At 36.1% G+C, this 15768-nt stretch overlaps 2 protein-coding genes across 5 annotated transcripts; both read left to right on the forward strand.

The window, feature by feature from the left end:
- LOC107783753 (deoxyhypusine synthase-like) lies at positions 1–6851 on the forward strand. 3 transcript variants are annotated; one of them, XR_012708096.1, is made up of 9 exons: positions 1–268; positions 1046–1213; positions 1738–1956; positions 2227–2313; positions 3214–3346; positions 3432–3667; positions 4142–4332; positions 5752–5776; positions 6738–6848. XR_012708096.1 is itself a non-coding variant. In XM_016604774.2 (9 exons), the coding sequence occupies exons 1-8, from the start codon at positions 68–70 to the stop codon at positions 5753–5755; spliced, it is 1131 nt and encodes a 376-aa protein (XP_016460260.1). In that variant the 5' UTR covers positions 1–67; the 3' UTR covers positions 5756–5776; positions 6738–6851. The 3 variants fall into 3 exon arrangements, 2 of the variants coding, with proteins under 2 accessions (XP_016460260.1, XP_016460259.2); XM_016604774.2 differs by having other exon boundaries at positions 4142–4224; positions 6738–6851; XM_016604773.2 differs by lacking the exons at positions 5752–5776; positions 6738–6848 and having other exon boundaries at positions 4142–4726.
- A 222-nt stretch (positions 6852–7073) lies between these two features.
- On the forward strand, positions 7074–10903 carry LOC107783754 (uncharacterized). 2 transcript variants are annotated; one of them, XM_075250373.1, is made up of 5 exons: positions 7074–7185; positions 7292–7439; positions 9681–9853; positions 10062–10167; positions 10737–10903. In XM_075250373.1, the coding sequence occupies exons 2-5, from the start codon at positions 7386–7388 to the stop codon at positions 10764–10766; spliced, it is 363 nt and encodes a 120-aa protein (XP_075106474.1). In that variant the 5' UTR covers positions 7074–7185; positions 7292–7385; the 3' UTR covers positions 10767–10903. The 2 variants fall into 2 exon arrangements, with proteins under 2 accessions (XP_075106474.1, XP_075106473.1); XM_075250372.1 differs by lacking the exons at positions 7074–7185; positions 7292–7439 and adding an exon at positions 8024–8604.
- The last annotated feature ends 4865 nt before the right edge of the window (positions 10904–15768 follow it).

The following is a 15768-nucleotide window of genomic DNA, read 5'->3' on the forward strand; positions in this document are numbered from 1 at the left end:
ACATAAACTCGCGTTTTGAAAACGCAGAAACTCGCCGCGTACATACATCTTCCGCCTACCAAAAAAAATGGGAGAGGCCCTCAACGTAATGGAGTCAGTAAGATCGGTAGTTTTCAAAGAATCCGAAAATCTAGAAGGTTCTGCCACAAAGGTCGAAGGCTACGATTTCAATAAAGGAGTTAACTATGCTGAGCTTTTCAAGTCTATGGCCTCCACTGGTTTTCAAGCTGCTAATCTTGGTGACGCCATTCAAATTGTTAATCAAATGGTCAGTTTTCACTTCTTCCTTCGACTTAGCCTGAAAAAGTTTATTGCTTTTTTGCAAATTATCATCTTTTAGTATCTTTGTTTCAATATTTTTTTTGTTTTTCAGTTAATTTAGATTTGATGCTATTGAATTTGTTTACTGAATAGTCCAAGTTACTTCTTTCTTGATCTTAGGAAAAAATTTAATTGCGTTACCCTAATTTTTGCATTTTTAGTCTTTGGATTTCAATTTTTTTTTTCAATCTTTTATAAATGTTTTAACTACTCTCACCTTTCCATTTTATATGATTGGTTTTGACTGGAAACAGAGTTTAAGATGTTAATTTGAATTATACAATATATTACTCTTAGTGGAACAAAATTGAAAAGTTTTCTTTGCGGAGAAAACATTACATCAATGTTTGAAATTTGAATACCTTAATGATATGAAACGTTTTGGAATGTCATAAGATATAAACAGTGTCATATAAATTTTAACAGAGAAAGTTCAAAAATTTGGAGTTGTAGAACTTTTATGTAGTCAAAATATCATAAGATATTAAAAGATTTTGTCCTAAAACAGAAAGAGTGTCAAATAAATTGGAATTCGGTTAGTATAAATTTTATGATTCATCGTATTTTTATGTATATTGAGAGTATGTAGCTCAGGAAGTGCTTCTTAATTTTTTTAGTTATTACCTTCATCTTTAAATTTCTTGAAGTTCTTGAACTAGTCTTGAAATTGATTCCCAAAAGTTTGAAATTTGTGTATTTGATTTGTGGTGCGATGGGTTTGAAGCTAGATTGGAGGCTTTCACATGAGCAGCCCATAGAAGATTGCAGTGAAGAAGAAAGAGATGTCACATACAGAGAGTCTGTGACGTGCAAAATCTTTTTGGGGTTCACTTCAAACCTTGTCTCTTCTGGTGTTAGAGACACCATCCGCTACCTTGTTCAGCACCGTATGGTGAGTGGCATTTAAGGAACAGTTGCAGTTGTTTCTGTTCTAATAAGTAACTTTTATGTCTGTACTGTGTGATGAAGTTATACCGTCAAGTCTGAACCTTGGGTGCTTTCGTATGAGAGTACTTATATATTCTCTTTATTTTTTATATGTCCACCCCCTTCTAAACACTAAAGTTATACTTACCAAACTAATATTATCACATCCTCTTAATCAACCTCCATACTCTTTCAGAAGATTTATTATGTCAAGCACTGAATCACTGGTAGGCTTGGTTGTATTTATTGAAAATAATGGATTTGATATTATTTACCATGTTCCTCTTTCCTTGCCTCTACTCTATTGGTTGTGAGAACCGGAATATCCTCACCACCCTCTTGCAGCCGCACAAGTAGTAAACGTTAAGTTAGCAAATTTTTCTTTTGAGTTTAGGTTTTAGCTATCGTGCTTAGCACTGGTCGCATATGGAAGAATTTTCTATCAATTATTGCGTCTTGAACCAAGCAAATTGTCTTCCCTCGCTGCAGGTTGATGTTGTGGTTACTACAGCTGGTGGTATTGAGGAGGATCTCATAAAATGCCTTGCACCAACCTACAAGGGGGACTTTTCTTTACCTGGAGCTGTTCTACGCTCAAAAGGATTGAACCGTATTGGTAATTTATTGGTTCCTAATGACAACTACTGCAAATTTGAGAATTGGATCATCCCAATTTTTGACCAAATGTATGAAGAGCAGATTAAAGAGGTACTTACTCCTTGTTCGGTCGAAGTGTTAGATCTTTCCATGACTTGTTTAACTTTTACTGAAACTTTAGTATTTTAACCTTTATTATGAGCTTACTTTCAAAGATAAATGGATTTGTGGCGTGAGTTATTGCGTTTGTGAAATTCTTTTGAATATGATATACTTATTTATTTCAGGTTGATCCTTACTATTGTTTGTTTTATCAGCCATTGTAGTTTTCGCTTGTGATTATTTAATATCTGACCTTTTTAGCTTCTTGTTGTACCGCAGAAGGTTCTGTGGACACCATCTAAAGTCATTGCGCGCCTGGGTAAAGAAATTAATGATGAAACCTCATACTTGTATTGGGCTTACAAGGTAAATTTCCAATCTACTTCCCTTTCATTACATATTTGATAAAATTTATATTTTTGAAATTAGAACGCCTTATATATATATATATGTATATATATGTAACTAATTTCAGGAAATTATTTTCATAAATGAGAGAGATTAGAAAGAGTAAGATATATTACCTGAGAGAACATGGACTCACGTGCATCCTGGTAGCAAAGTCATTGTTATTCAGATCGGCAAGTGAAATCAAGAAGAAGCTGAAGGATAGAAGGAGAAGAAGTCCTTATTGTTGTATTTTGATAAGGATTGCTTCTCCTTTTATCCCATAAATAGAGGAAGAGAGAAAAAGACAGCATTTATAGTATTTTTGATCTGGCAAATGCTATAGGGAAAGGAGAGCTCTCTTTCCAAAGGTGTATGAATTGAAACATCTTATGAAAATCAGTAGGAAAATTAGTGTTCTAGAAATATCCGTTTTATCTCTAGACTAGATATTCGAAGTGATATTTTATCACAAGCAGAAGACTGCCTCAATAGAATAAATCTTGTTTCTGTGAAGTTACTAAAGTTTGCCCCTAAAACTCTCTTCTATTTTTCAAATCCAGCATATGCTGTGGTTGCAGGTTTGGGTTTAATACCAGAAGACTAGACAATTAGAATAAACTTAGACGTGATCCCACTATTACCCATTTTACTATACTGATTTACACCCCATTTATCAACATGTGATTTTTTTTTTTGATAATCAGAAATTCATACATGGAGATCTATCTAATTTATACTTGGCAATTTTCGAAAGAATATTCATTCTATTGAGAAGAGGGGGTGGGTTGGTGCTTACTTCAGTCCAGAGAATAAAAGGAAAACATGCATTTATTTGAGTATTTAATTTAATGTTACTCTGGTATATATCATTTTCAGAACCGGGTTCCTGTCTTCTGTCCTGGCTTAACTGATGGATCACTGGGTGACATGCTGTACTTCCATTCTTTCAAAAAGGGAGATCCAGATAATCCAGATTTTAATCCTGGTCTAATCATTGACATTGTGGGAGGTATAAGTATCTTAGCAAGTGATTCTTTTCCCTCATCAAGTATTTCTTTGGCTAACGAATTGACAAAATTAAGTTCTATAACCAGATATCAGGGCCATGAATAGTGAGGCTGTCCATGCTGGTTCGAGGAAGACGGGAATGATTATCCTAGGTGGGGGGCTGCCTAAGCATCATGTTTGCAATGCCAATATGATGCGCAATGGTGCAGATTTTGCTGTCTACATTAACACTGCACAAGAGTTTGATGGTAGTGACTCTGGTGCCCGTCCTGATGAAGCTGTATCATGGGGAAAAATACGCGGTGGTGCCAAGACTGTGAAGGTTAACAATCTTACCTCTAATACATTTTGTGCAAGCCTCTGCTTTGGAGGATTTCTTTTTTGATTTGTTGTCATGAGATTAAGTGGAGAGGGAAAATATGTATCTGACAGTTTGTGATGGGTTGTCGACTCCTGATGAAGCATTATAAATTAAGAGGAGGTGAAGTCTAGTTTTTAAAAGTTTTCAGGAAGGGAAACATCAGAAATTTAACTTGAGGAAGTGCAACAGTGGTACTTTGTTCATTTGCTTTGGTTGTTATCTTTGGATTTTGTTGTCAAAATCTACCCATCCTTACAAATCAGTTTTTATTTCGTATGTTTTCCTGGCTGAGATTAGAATTACAGTAGCAGAAATCATATCAGGAATAGAAGTTCTTTGACTGGCCCTTCCGCCCCTGCTATTAAGAACATTGACTATAGACTGTCAAATGTGTGATTCTAATTTCACGTACTGCTTTTGATTTGTTTAATGCAGGTACACTGTGATGCAACTATTGCATTCCCCATATTAGTAGCTGAGACATTTGCAGCTGAGAGAAAGGAATTCTCCCAGATAAGGTGCCAGGTTTGACCAATTGAGAAGCTGTCATTCCTATCACATATGAATTGCTAACTTCAGAAGCCAATTTGTTAGTGTGCGGTTATTCTGCAAACTCACTAGAGACGGTGCATTCAAGTACCCCGAGTTCTTTTGTTTTTGTCAATTTATAACTGTTAGGGGGAGGGGGAGGGGGAGGGGGAGGGAAAGGGTAGGAGAATATTGCAGAGGTGGAATTCGATCCTTTGCACCATGTGAGCTACCTGCCAACCCCAGTACTCTAAGTTACAGAGTCCCGTATGGTTGAAGTAATTTTTTCCTTCCCACCATGTTTGTGAAGGAGCCATATAATAGTTATCTCCCTATTCTCAATTGGAGAGCTTAGATGTGGATATGTTTTTAATCTTGTTGTATCAACGATTATGGGTCGTAGACCTTGGTGAAAGGAACACATACGATATAGATATTCCTTGTAATATGAAATTTAATTAAGTTATTGATTCACAGATTTTTTTTGGTGTTTATTATTTCTTCAGTTTCTTCTTGTCGAAAAGTTATTGATATCCATGTTGGATATGTCTTTGGCCGATAATGATGGATATTTCTATCAAATTGGTGGTTTTATCTTTCTGAAGGTGCTGGTACTTTTTTTTTTTTTTTTTTGGTGGCCCGGGGGGGTTGTGCCAAAGTGTCCCCTCAAATATCTATCACTTCAGGCTGACAAATCCATATTGAGATAGTATAAATTTTGGACAGAAAGTGTTATCGCCTTTTTTCACACCTCTGTTTCTTATTTTATCACTATAAAAGTTAATTCAAATTAAATTTGGACGACAATTAGCTAGATTTTCGTAAATGACTTCACATATTTAAAGTTGTTACACCAAATGTTTTAATAGGGCCCATTTGTGTTTTTACCCTAAAGGAGATTTATTCTGAGAGTAATAATTAAAAGCAGTTCTTTACTTGTATACTCGTCCTAGTTTTAAAAATTACTTGCTAGAGTCACTTTTTAATAGTTTATAACAATAAGATCACTTTGTAGGAAAATCATCGAAGCTTGACTGATTTTGTTGTATTATAAAATATACAAAAAAGTAATTTTAGTGGATAATTTCTAAGATTTGAATGATGGTATGTATTGAACCTTCCTCTCTATCAGAGTCCATCCTTATTTTCACTTGAGTGTTCTTCCCTAAATCATAAAAACCAGAAGTTGGTGGAGGGAGTGTGACCAAGAAAAGTCAAACGAACAAAAAACATCAGCCAGCAAATGAAAAATTTGAAAGAAAATAAAAGGGGCTTCAGATGAAGAAAACTCAGAACCATTCATGAAATTGGTGGCCCCCAGCCAATTGTCCAATAGATTCTTCGCATATAAAAAAATCCAAGCGTCCTTTTTTGTTTGCGAATAATATTTATAGGTGTCTGCGTGTTTAGTATCTGTAAAATAAATACGTGGCTATCTTCATGATCTTTCTTTCTATTCCAGCCCTTGTTAAACTGAACTCTTTGTTTTTCTTTGTTGCACATATCTTCTTCTGCAGATGAGATCACCAAGTCCCTGGTAAGGTTAGTCTAAGCTTTCACAACTCTGCATGTTTATTCACAGCAATCTTCCAATTTTCTAATGTCATTATCCATGTGAGTCTTGACTATCAATTCTTTATGGTTAGAGTGTTGTTTTAGCATGAATCAAAATCTCAAATATGCTGTTAGTTTTCAGAAAAGAACAGCATCGTCCTTGGACTATGATCAATTTTTCCGCACAAATATTTTTCCAGTATTAGGATGGGTCCGAACAGAGCTGAATAGATATAGAGGATTCATATAGTCGATGCCAACTTAGTTCGAGATTGAGGCATAGTTGCTGTACTAAGTCCATGCTGGCACCTTTCTGATGGTTGCTAGTAGACAAAAACCCTCTTGTTGCATTATCCATGAAGTGTGAAATGGGTATGATCATAATGTAAGTGAACTCAGTGGCGGATCCAAGATTTTAAAGTTATGGGTGCTCACCGGTAAAAATATCACAAGAAGAGGAAAAATGAATTTAGCGATGGGTGCTCACTCAATACTTATTTAAATTTTTTGATAATTACCTATATAAATCTATTAAGTTTGGCCAAAGACAATGAGTGCTTAAGCACCCATAAGACTCCTTGTGGATCCGCCACTGAGTGAACTACTTCAAAGTGTCAATTTAAGTAGATTGCACTTTCCTAGGTACTAATTATTAAATTGTGGTTTTATTCGAAGAAATGTTTGAAGATTGTGACGAAAGCCAAACAAATAAATTGAAGTCATTAAAGCGATAACATTTGTTTCCTGTTTAGTTTCCCAGTTTCACTTACTCAAGCAAACGTAGAATGGTTATAAAGAGCTTAGACACTATATAGTCATTCTTTGCAACACCAACCTGACAAAGTTCAAAATTTATTTGCACAGCAGTTATAAATTTTATATGGTAACTAGATCCAGGAAACAAAATTACTTTGACATTCATTCTATTCCTTTTTGTTTTTGCTTAAAGGTGAGCATATCATGGTTCAACAATGTTAAAGCTTCAGAATCCACAAGCCTTTAGCAGCTGCCAATCATTTCTGGATACTAGCGTGCTGCATGAAGCCATTGCTTGCAAGACTAAATATGTCCATCATTTGATTAGCAGTCGTAGTTCTGCTTGCCTTGTGATTTCTCCTAAAGGAATCAGCAGTAGTTCTTTCTCTTGGAATTGGCTGAGTCCACTAAAAACTTATAAACTCTCTCAGCATGCCGCTTCATATAGATTGCTGGTAAGCGCTTATTAAAACATTTTCACTCTCTTGACATGTAATTTATCTTTATGTAATTCTTCTTTTTGTGATTGTTTCAGTGCCGGTCACAAGATGCCACTTCGCCTGAAAATGAGTATCGCTCCTCCCGAAATATAGCTATCAGCCTGTTCAGGCGATACAAGAATTTTATTGAGCGTGGAGGAGGTGACAACCTAAAAGTATTCTCAGTCATTTCTTCCTTCCTCTGTTAGGTCTTTATGTTGCTTTCTCTGTGCACTGTTATGATTCTGATCTTTCAGGAGTTCATCAGTGCTGGTGTAAATGCATATGCTTTGGGATCTACTGATGAAGGTTTGAGGAAAGAACTGATTGCTCTGAAGGAATCTGGTGCTGAAATTGAAGCCATGGAAACATATGGAGGAAGTACCACCCTGAAGTCCAAGATTTCATCTGAGGAGGTGAGTCACTTTTGTATTACAAAACTAGGCGGGGTGGATGGGAACTAGGATTATGCAACATGTACATATTCCATAATATGATCAAGAGGAAGTTGAATGAATATGTTTCAGTAGATACTCAGCAGTACGTATTCACATCTCAAAGTGAAGTATTCCCAGGTAAATTAGATTTTCTCATTTCATGAGGTTATGAAGCAATTTGATTCTTTCGTCCTTTTTGTTTGGATGTCACTGTTCCACAGTTGACTGGATGTCCAAACTAATCTCGGTGCATTATGTAATAGTAATTATTTAGTTCTATGTTGTTTCTTTGTCTTTTTCTCCGTTGTCTCATTTCAGATTATTTTCTATAATTGATGACACCACTGTCAGTATTGCCATTGATTAATCAACATTATATAAAACAGGGTTAGAGTTGTTACTCTTCCTGACAAGATAGAGAAAAGTTTCCAGATTAATTACTTTTATGAGCTATATACGTTTATAACTGCTCATTAAGCTTCAACTTTGTTGTTGCCAAAATTATAGGTGACTGCAGCACTACATGTTTTGATTACCAATCGAGACAACTGCAAAAGGTTCTTGTTGTCATGATAGAAACATATGTTCTACTATCCTTAAATTTGACAAAGATGTATCTGTAAAACCTAGGTTATGTTTTTCAACAATATGCATTGATCTGATATAAAGCATGTGCAAAAGATGGTTTCCTTTTCCTGAGAATTATCGATAAAGGAAGACAAAGACTATCTTAAACTGTTAAAAGCTTGTGCAAGCAGTGTTTCTTTTCCTGAGAGAACAGGGTGGAATTTGATAAGGAGGATGCATACTGTTCTTTGGTGACTTTCCAAGAAAATAATGACACTTGTAAGAAAACAAGTAACTGCCTGTTTATATTTGAAGTCTATTGTTTTCGCGTTAGTAGGTTCTAGGATCAAACCGAGAAAGTTGGTTTTCAGAATCAATGTTACAACCAATGATGTTCATCGTTCTAATCAATGCCGAGTCAAATGAAGTGAGAACCCTATGTTTGATTTGTGTTTTTGATGATTCAATTAGCCGGATCTGCTCAGACCTGATTTGTCGCATATGTTTTTGGTTCGATTCCCAAATCGTTGACTTCTTTCCCGCTGACTGTGAGAAGCGCACTTCTATAGGCACCAAGGTAGAACATCTTAAATCTTCTTGCTAGACTGCCTCTTTTCTTAAAGTAACACTAGCATTCATCGAAATAAAATGTTATGCTGCTGTTTGGTTTCACAGAGGTAAGTTTCTCTGGAATTTTGAGGGTTTTTTTTCTTCTTTTTGATAAGTAAAAGGTTTTATTATTCAACTAGTACCAAACTGGTACAGAAACAAAGTACAAGGCATCAGTATTACTTTTTCACCAACATAGTTACATATTTCCCCCTAGTAAGTACAAAAAATCCAGATATTGATCCATCCTATCTAGGTTATTACTATAACACCACAAGTACAAGTTCTTAATACACTTGTTTTTTACTCTAGATATTTGCAATCTCTTCCCTTCAAAGCATGCCTTGTTTCTCTCTAGCCATAAAGTCCATGAATGCAATTAGGGATGGTTTTCCAGATTTGCTGTAAATTCGTTGACTCTTTGAGACTGCCACATTATCAACATATCACTGATCTTATATATGCCCATGATGTTAAGAAACAATTCCCAATGTTGCCTTGAGAATCTACAGTGCAAGAACAAATGCTCAATAGTTTCCTGCTCTGAATTACAGAAATAACATCTGCTGCATAATGAAAAGCCTCTTCTCTGCAACTCATACTGAGTTAGACAAGCACCCCTAGCTGCTATCCATCCAAAACAGGCTGCTTTCACCGGTGCTTTTGTTTTCCAGAGACAATATTTCTTTTCAAGAAGTTTCCTTGGAAACCCTGGATATCGGCTCTCATTCTGAAAATTTTGGATGCTTGTTTCAGGAATTCCTCCCTAATCTTGGAAAAAATTGTCTGGAAAAGAATAAACATGCTAATATGTTTTTACTTCTCATCCATGCTACTGCATAATGATCTCTTGCCAGAATGGTCCCATGGGTATTAAAACTTCAAGTTGTCAGAGTTTCCTCATCGCTAAATGGATATAAGTTTTCTAAATCAGTTGATTACATGTATTTTTTTGCAAGTTTTCTTATTTTTATGAGAACCACCATATCTACTATAAGATATGTGATGACAACTATTTAATGACACCTGCTTATATTGGTGCAGGTTGATGAGTGTATTATGTGGTTGAGCATTATATTCATCACCATTCTATGTACACCTCAACCAACTATCGTTCGATGGTCATCCACACCCCCAGTTTCTGATGAAATGATAGTCCATTGGAAAGGCTTCTGTGCAATCATAGCAAATGCATACTTTGTCAGAGGAATGGCATGGTAAGGTTGCTGGAGGGCATACTGTCTTAAAGTAGATATTTTTCCGTTAAGAAAAAACCTGTCATCGACTATTTTGCTTTTGAGGAACTTTATTCAACTTTCCTTTAATATTTCATTTAGTTCAAGAATTGAGCTGTAGTTGATATACTTCCATTCAGTTTAACATGAAAGTAGGTATCATGTGTATTAACATGCTGTTCTCGTGAAGGCTTCCAGTGAAGACTCTCCAACTAGAGCAAATGGCAGTTGTGGGTCATGCTGAAGAGCCATCAGTTGTTGCTAGTCGGATGAGACTAGTTTTTACCACTCTAGAGGTAAGTTCAATGGACAACTTTCTACTTCTAACACTCTTTCCAAAACAGCATCAACAGAAATATGCAATGGCGGATTCAAGAATAGATTCGCTGGTTTTTGATAGAGCTCAGTGCTTAGGTGTGCGAAAAACAATTATATATAGAACTAGATCTCAACTCAGAACCCACAATGTCTAAATTCTAAAGCATGACACAATTGTGTCTCCGGGTGTTCATGGTTCGAATGGTCTGGTTTTTGCCTCAAAGCAAAATTAAACAGATCTTGAATAGTTGGCTTTTAATACTCCTGGTTTGGTTTTAACAGGGTTTAGAAACCTTTCTCCCTTCTGTTAAAGAAAAGGATCTTAAAACTTAGGGAATAAAAAAAGAAAGAAATAAGCTAACATTGCAATAGCAAATCATTAAGGAAAAAAAAAACAATGGACACAACAATCATCTCTTGTTTTATGATCTATTAAACATAAGAAACTGTTCGAAGACAAACGAAAAAAATTGAAATTTCTGGTTTTTCATTGGTAACATGTTCTTTTCTTATTTACAAAGTATCTTTTTTCCTTGTTCTTTTTAAGGTTGTGAGTCCACAATGGCCTAGAGGATAAAGCAGTAGATCCAGAATTCAGACTTCACCAATTTGAAACATAGTTCAGCAAGATATATATGTACATTTCTTTCCTTTGTCCATGCACTGTTAACATGAATATTCTGTTATATTAATGTTTATTTGACATGCAAATAATTCATAGGCTGCTCACTGTCAACTCTTGCTTGAACATATTGCTAGGCTACTTTCATAGTGAGTCAGAGCATATAAGATAAAAAACATATAACTGCTGGAGCGTACCAGAAGTGCAATTCTAATTCTGATGTAGATCAAAACAGGTTGTCCAACAGGGGCAACTCAATTAGCTAAAGAGGGCAATACACCTTAATATCAACTGTCATAACAAATAAAATGAAGAAAGAATTTTGGTTCGAATAATATTTCTAAATCAAATTTGATGTAAACTCAAATTTGATCACTTATCTCAGGATTAAAGTAATAAATGGATATACATATGCATATATTTAAAACTTGTCTTTTAGATCTTGAGGTATGCTCTGCATGCCTAGCAAGAGAAAGATGTTTCAGCTGTCTAGTGAGGAAGTCATTTCTGGGCGATTAATTTAACTTTTAACTTTATATTCTTGCTCTAACTAACAATTAAGTATTATTGATCTTTTGGTATTCAATAATTTCATAAAAACACTATCCAATCAATTTGCTAATATTATTTTTAATGTTGAAAATATATTCTTTTTCCGGAAAGTATTTACCACTCACCAAACAAATATTAGAAATAATTTTCTCGAATTATTTCCATGAAACACATTTTTTAGAAAAAAACATTTTTCTTAATGAATGAGGTCCATCATACCAAACATGCTAAATTTTCACTCTCTATTGACTATGGAGGTGATTATCAGCTCTGTTGCGAGGCATAATTTGGGTCTCAAGAAAAATATCACAGGATTCAAGTTCTTTAATTAAGATCCAAATTTAGGCGTGTGGACTTTAAATCTCACCTTTGTTTGGAAACTAGATAATAAAAGGAAAACAACATATAAGTACATGAAAAATATAAGAGAAAATAGTGGACCCTTACATAAAATTGTGTTTATATCTTTTCAATTTCCTTTCTTAAGCAAGAGAAGTTAAAGGGAAATTTGGTACTTTTCATTTCTTTGTCACTTCTCTTATGGATTACCCCTGGCCTCTGTCCCATTTTAACTTTGGTAATTTGAAAGTTTTTGACTGAATCCAAAAAATCAAATTTTTTGTAGTGCTAATTAACTCCTTTTATTATCACATGACTTAAAAGAACTGTTGCAGTAATCATTTCTTCATCAAACAGCAAGTTTATACTTTTAATAAACAAACTTATGTACTACTTTATTATCTCACGCCGTTTTGGTACAATAATGTTTTCAACTCACTTTAACATCTATGTTTAGTCAAACTAGGATACCTTGATTGGGACAGTGGACAATGAATCAAATGTTTCAATCATACAACCCAAAAGGAAAAACGAAAAAGGAAGAATGAGAAGAAACAGCCTCCGATAGCAAGTAACCTCTCGAGTCTCCCAAGAGCAGAGTGAGAAGTTCTTGGAGGGAAGGATGCCGAAGGTCTATTTGGAAATAGCCTCTCTATCCCAGGGTAGGGGTAAGGTCTACGTACACACTACCCTCCCCAGACCCAATTAAGTAAGATTATATTGGGTTGTCGTTGTTGCTGTCGAAGAATGAGAAGAAAGGAAAAGCATTTTATCAAATTGCAGAAACTGGTGAAAGATTTCCTTTATTCTGAACGAATTGGCAAACAAATACTAATACAAATATATCATTTGTGCTCATTATGCATGGTATTGTACAATACAATTCCACTCATGAATCTATTCACTGTCTGTCTCTCAGTAACCTTATCCGAATTATTCTCGTTATACTAGAACAGGGGAAAAAAACAAACAGTACTACAATTTGCATGGCAAATGATTGGTTGACTATTTTGTTATTCATCTTTTGAGCAAAGTTGGCACTGAGACCTTAAGGTTGTTTGTCAACATTCTTGCTAGCTTCATCAACAGGACTAGAATTTCCACTAGTACCAGCTGTTCCAATGCCAAAACCAAATCCCATACCCATTCCAAATCCCATTCCAATGCCACCATTATTATTTCCACCATAGCCACTGCCTTCTCCATGCCCATATCCTTCACCATAACCTTCATCACCACCATTGTTATCACTAGTATTTTTAACTCCTCCAGATCCTCCTCCTTCTCCGCCTCCTCCACCACCACCACCGGCAGCACCATCAACTCCACCACCTGCTCCAAATCCACTACCATGACCAGAGCCTCCACCAGCAGCATTGCTGCCACCGCCTCCACCTCCGCCTCCTCCTCCTCCACCCCCACCACCTCCATTTCCACCAAAACCTATACCCATTCCGAAACCACTTCCATGACCATACCCACCATTGGTGCCACCGCCGCCACCACCACCTCCGCCACCACCACCTCCACTTCCCCCACCGACTCCCACACCAGCTCCAGCACCAAAGCCACTACCATGACCTGATCCTCCTGCTGAACCACCCCCACCGCCACCCCCACCTCCTCCTCCACCTCCACCTCCCCCTGCAAAACCACCACCACCTTTACGTCCTCCAAAAGTTCCAAAACCTCCGCCGGCTCCAAAACCACTACCGTGACCATAACCTCCATCAACACTACTGCCACCTCCACCACCGGACCCTCCACCACCTCCACCGCCTTCTGCACCAACTCCAGCTCCAAATCCTTCACCATGACCTGAACCACCAGCTCCATTCCCACCACCACCTCCATGACCTCCGCCACCACCACCACCTCCCACACCTACACCTGCCCCGGAACCATAACCCTCTCCATGTCCAGAACCTCCATTACTACTTCCTCCTCCACCACCACCGCCACCTCCTCCTCCTCCAACACGATTTTTGCATCCACGCCAGCCACCATAGTAGCAATAATCATCTCCATCCTCCCCATGCCCCTCCTTCATACATGCCATAACAATGCTTAGTACAAGAAGAGCCATGCATAAAGAACGACTAGAAGTAGCCATGACTCTTTCAGATAACAAAGTAATGTAAGCTCAGACTAAGTAGTGAGTCTACTGACCAGCTTGAGCTTCCACTTTTTTTGGTTCTTCTTTGTGCAAGAACCTCCCCTATTTATAGCCATTATTCATGCAATCATTTGGCCATACCTCAACCGGTAAGTTTTAAAAAATGCATGTCTTGGAATTTAAAAAGAAAAAAATGGTCAACATTGACTTTGACAGGCTACTAACTAGCCGGGCACTTAATATTTTCGATATTTAGTTGGTACAAATATGTCGCTACAATGCATATCTTTTGTCATTACTTTTTGCATCTGCCAGTACTAGAATTCCCCCAACTAAAGGATCTTGGTTCGGTCCAATTCCAATTATAATGTCTATAAATCTTAAAAGTGGCGAACCAAATATAAATTCATGGAATTTTTAACGTAGTAAAAGCAACGGGGCTGCATGTGACTAAACCTATGGCTTATACATGTTAATGTTGGTACATTATGATAATCGACAATGAAATAGTGGAGTTGGTGACGATATCTTCACTAAATCAAGGTATTCTTAACAAAGACTTTGGATTCGTTTTGATCATGAGGTCCAGGTGTCATTCTGTTTTATAGCTCTACATGCCATTTTCTAATGATACCAAAGATTAGAGTATAAAAGATTGTACTTCTATTGGCATAGAGAAAAGAGAAAGGACGAGCAGAGGAATTCCAAAATTTGAGAAATTGTTTGTGCAGCCCATGTGAGTGGGAGTCATAATTGGAAAAATAATTATTGAGAAACCAAATGAATAAAGGAAAAATAAAAAGGAAGTAGGAAAAACTTATTGGTATTATAGGTATAGTGGCATTCCATTGGATACGTGAAGTGTACTTGTGGCAAGGAACAAAATCCAGCCGATAATGGCACCCATATTGTCTCTCATGGTCCAAACAGTATCTCAGAAAGTCAACAATCATTCCGTTTACTTCGAGGTTTTGATCCCAATTAAGGACCACTTTATACGTTTACAAGTTTCTACTACTTGTGTGTGGACACCTTTAATTTGGGACTCATTTCATTGAACTAGTCATTCTACTTCAATCAGCATCCAGTTACGCCAGACGGTTTAAGTTATGGATAATATAGCGTATATGTAGAAAACTTTTTCACAACTAATGCAATTTCGGCCGTTTTTATTCCCGTGACATAGTTTGAATCGACATAATATTCAAGGGGAAAAATGGAGGCTTTTGAAATTTGCAACTTTAAACATTGTCTTAATCTTTTACGGGTGTAAAAAGTTATCTTTAATGAGAAGTGTAAATAAAATTTTACATATAAAATGTGACACTTTTTTTAGTGGACTAATAAGAAAAAGTAATTAAAGAGTATTTTATTCATTACCATATCAATTTTGTCAGAAAGAGAACATGTTATTATATGTAAATCAAATTTAATTTAATTTAATGGTGTAAGAAATTTCTCAAAGCACCCAAACTATTGGCAGGGTCCACCTAAAGACAGACAAATAGAAGAAGCCTTTGTCTCCTTAAAATTATCCTAATTTAATGGAGCTTCTCCTTTGTGTTGAACATTTTAGTGCAATTATTGGTGACTTCATTTAAGGTGCATAAATTTTATGTAAAGATCCCATAAATAATCAGAAAGCCCCAGAGTCCGAAGGAAACGTGAAAACAGGACAAAGAAAAAGTGATCTAAACAATACTCCGATCCGTTTTATTTTATTTGACTGTCACAAAATTTAATTAAAAGATTTTTATAATTTATGATCTTAAATATATCATAATATCTAGGCGACTATAAATTTTTTAAAATTTATGGTCTTAAACAATATCAAAGCACATATAAAAACATCTCATCAAGAAAATATATAAAAATAGTATTTTTCTTTTTTAAGTGGACTAATAAAATGATAGTACCAAATAAAGTGGAAGAAGGGAGTGATAGTTATCA

This window comes from Nicotiana tabacum, chromosome 3 (assembly GCF_000715075.1).
Source record: "Nicotiana tabacum cultivar K326 chromosome 3, ASM71507v2, whole genome shotgun sequence".
Classification (NCBI taxonomy): Eukaryota; Viridiplantae; Streptophyta; class Magnoliopsida; order Solanales; family Solanaceae; genus Nicotiana; species Nicotiana tabacum.

Coding starts and splice junctions, on each gene's coding strand:
- LOC107783754 (XM_075250372.1), top strand. CDS start 8,404: ATGTTACAACCAATGATGTTCATCGTTCTAATCAATGCCGAGTCAAAT. Junction 8,605..9,680: donor GCACTTCTATAGGCACCAAG/GTAGAACATCTT, acceptor ATATTGGTGCAG/GTTGATGAGTGTATTATGTG. Junction 9,854..10,061: donor TTTGTCAGAGGAATGGCATG/GTAAGGTTGCTG, acceptor GTTCTCGTGAAG/GCTTCCAGTGAAGACTCTCC.
- LOC107783753 (XM_016604773.2), top strand. CDS start 68: ATGGGAGAGGCCCTCAACGTAATGGAGTCAGTAAGATCGGTAGTTTTC. Junction 1,957..2,226: donor ATGAAGAGCAGATTAAAGAG/GTACTTACTCCT, acceptor GTTGTACCGCAG/AAGGTTCTGTGGACACCATC. Junction 2,314..3,213: donor ACTTGTATTGGGCTTACAAG/GTAAATTTCCAA, acceptor TATCATTTTCAG/AACCGGGTTCCTGTCTTCTG.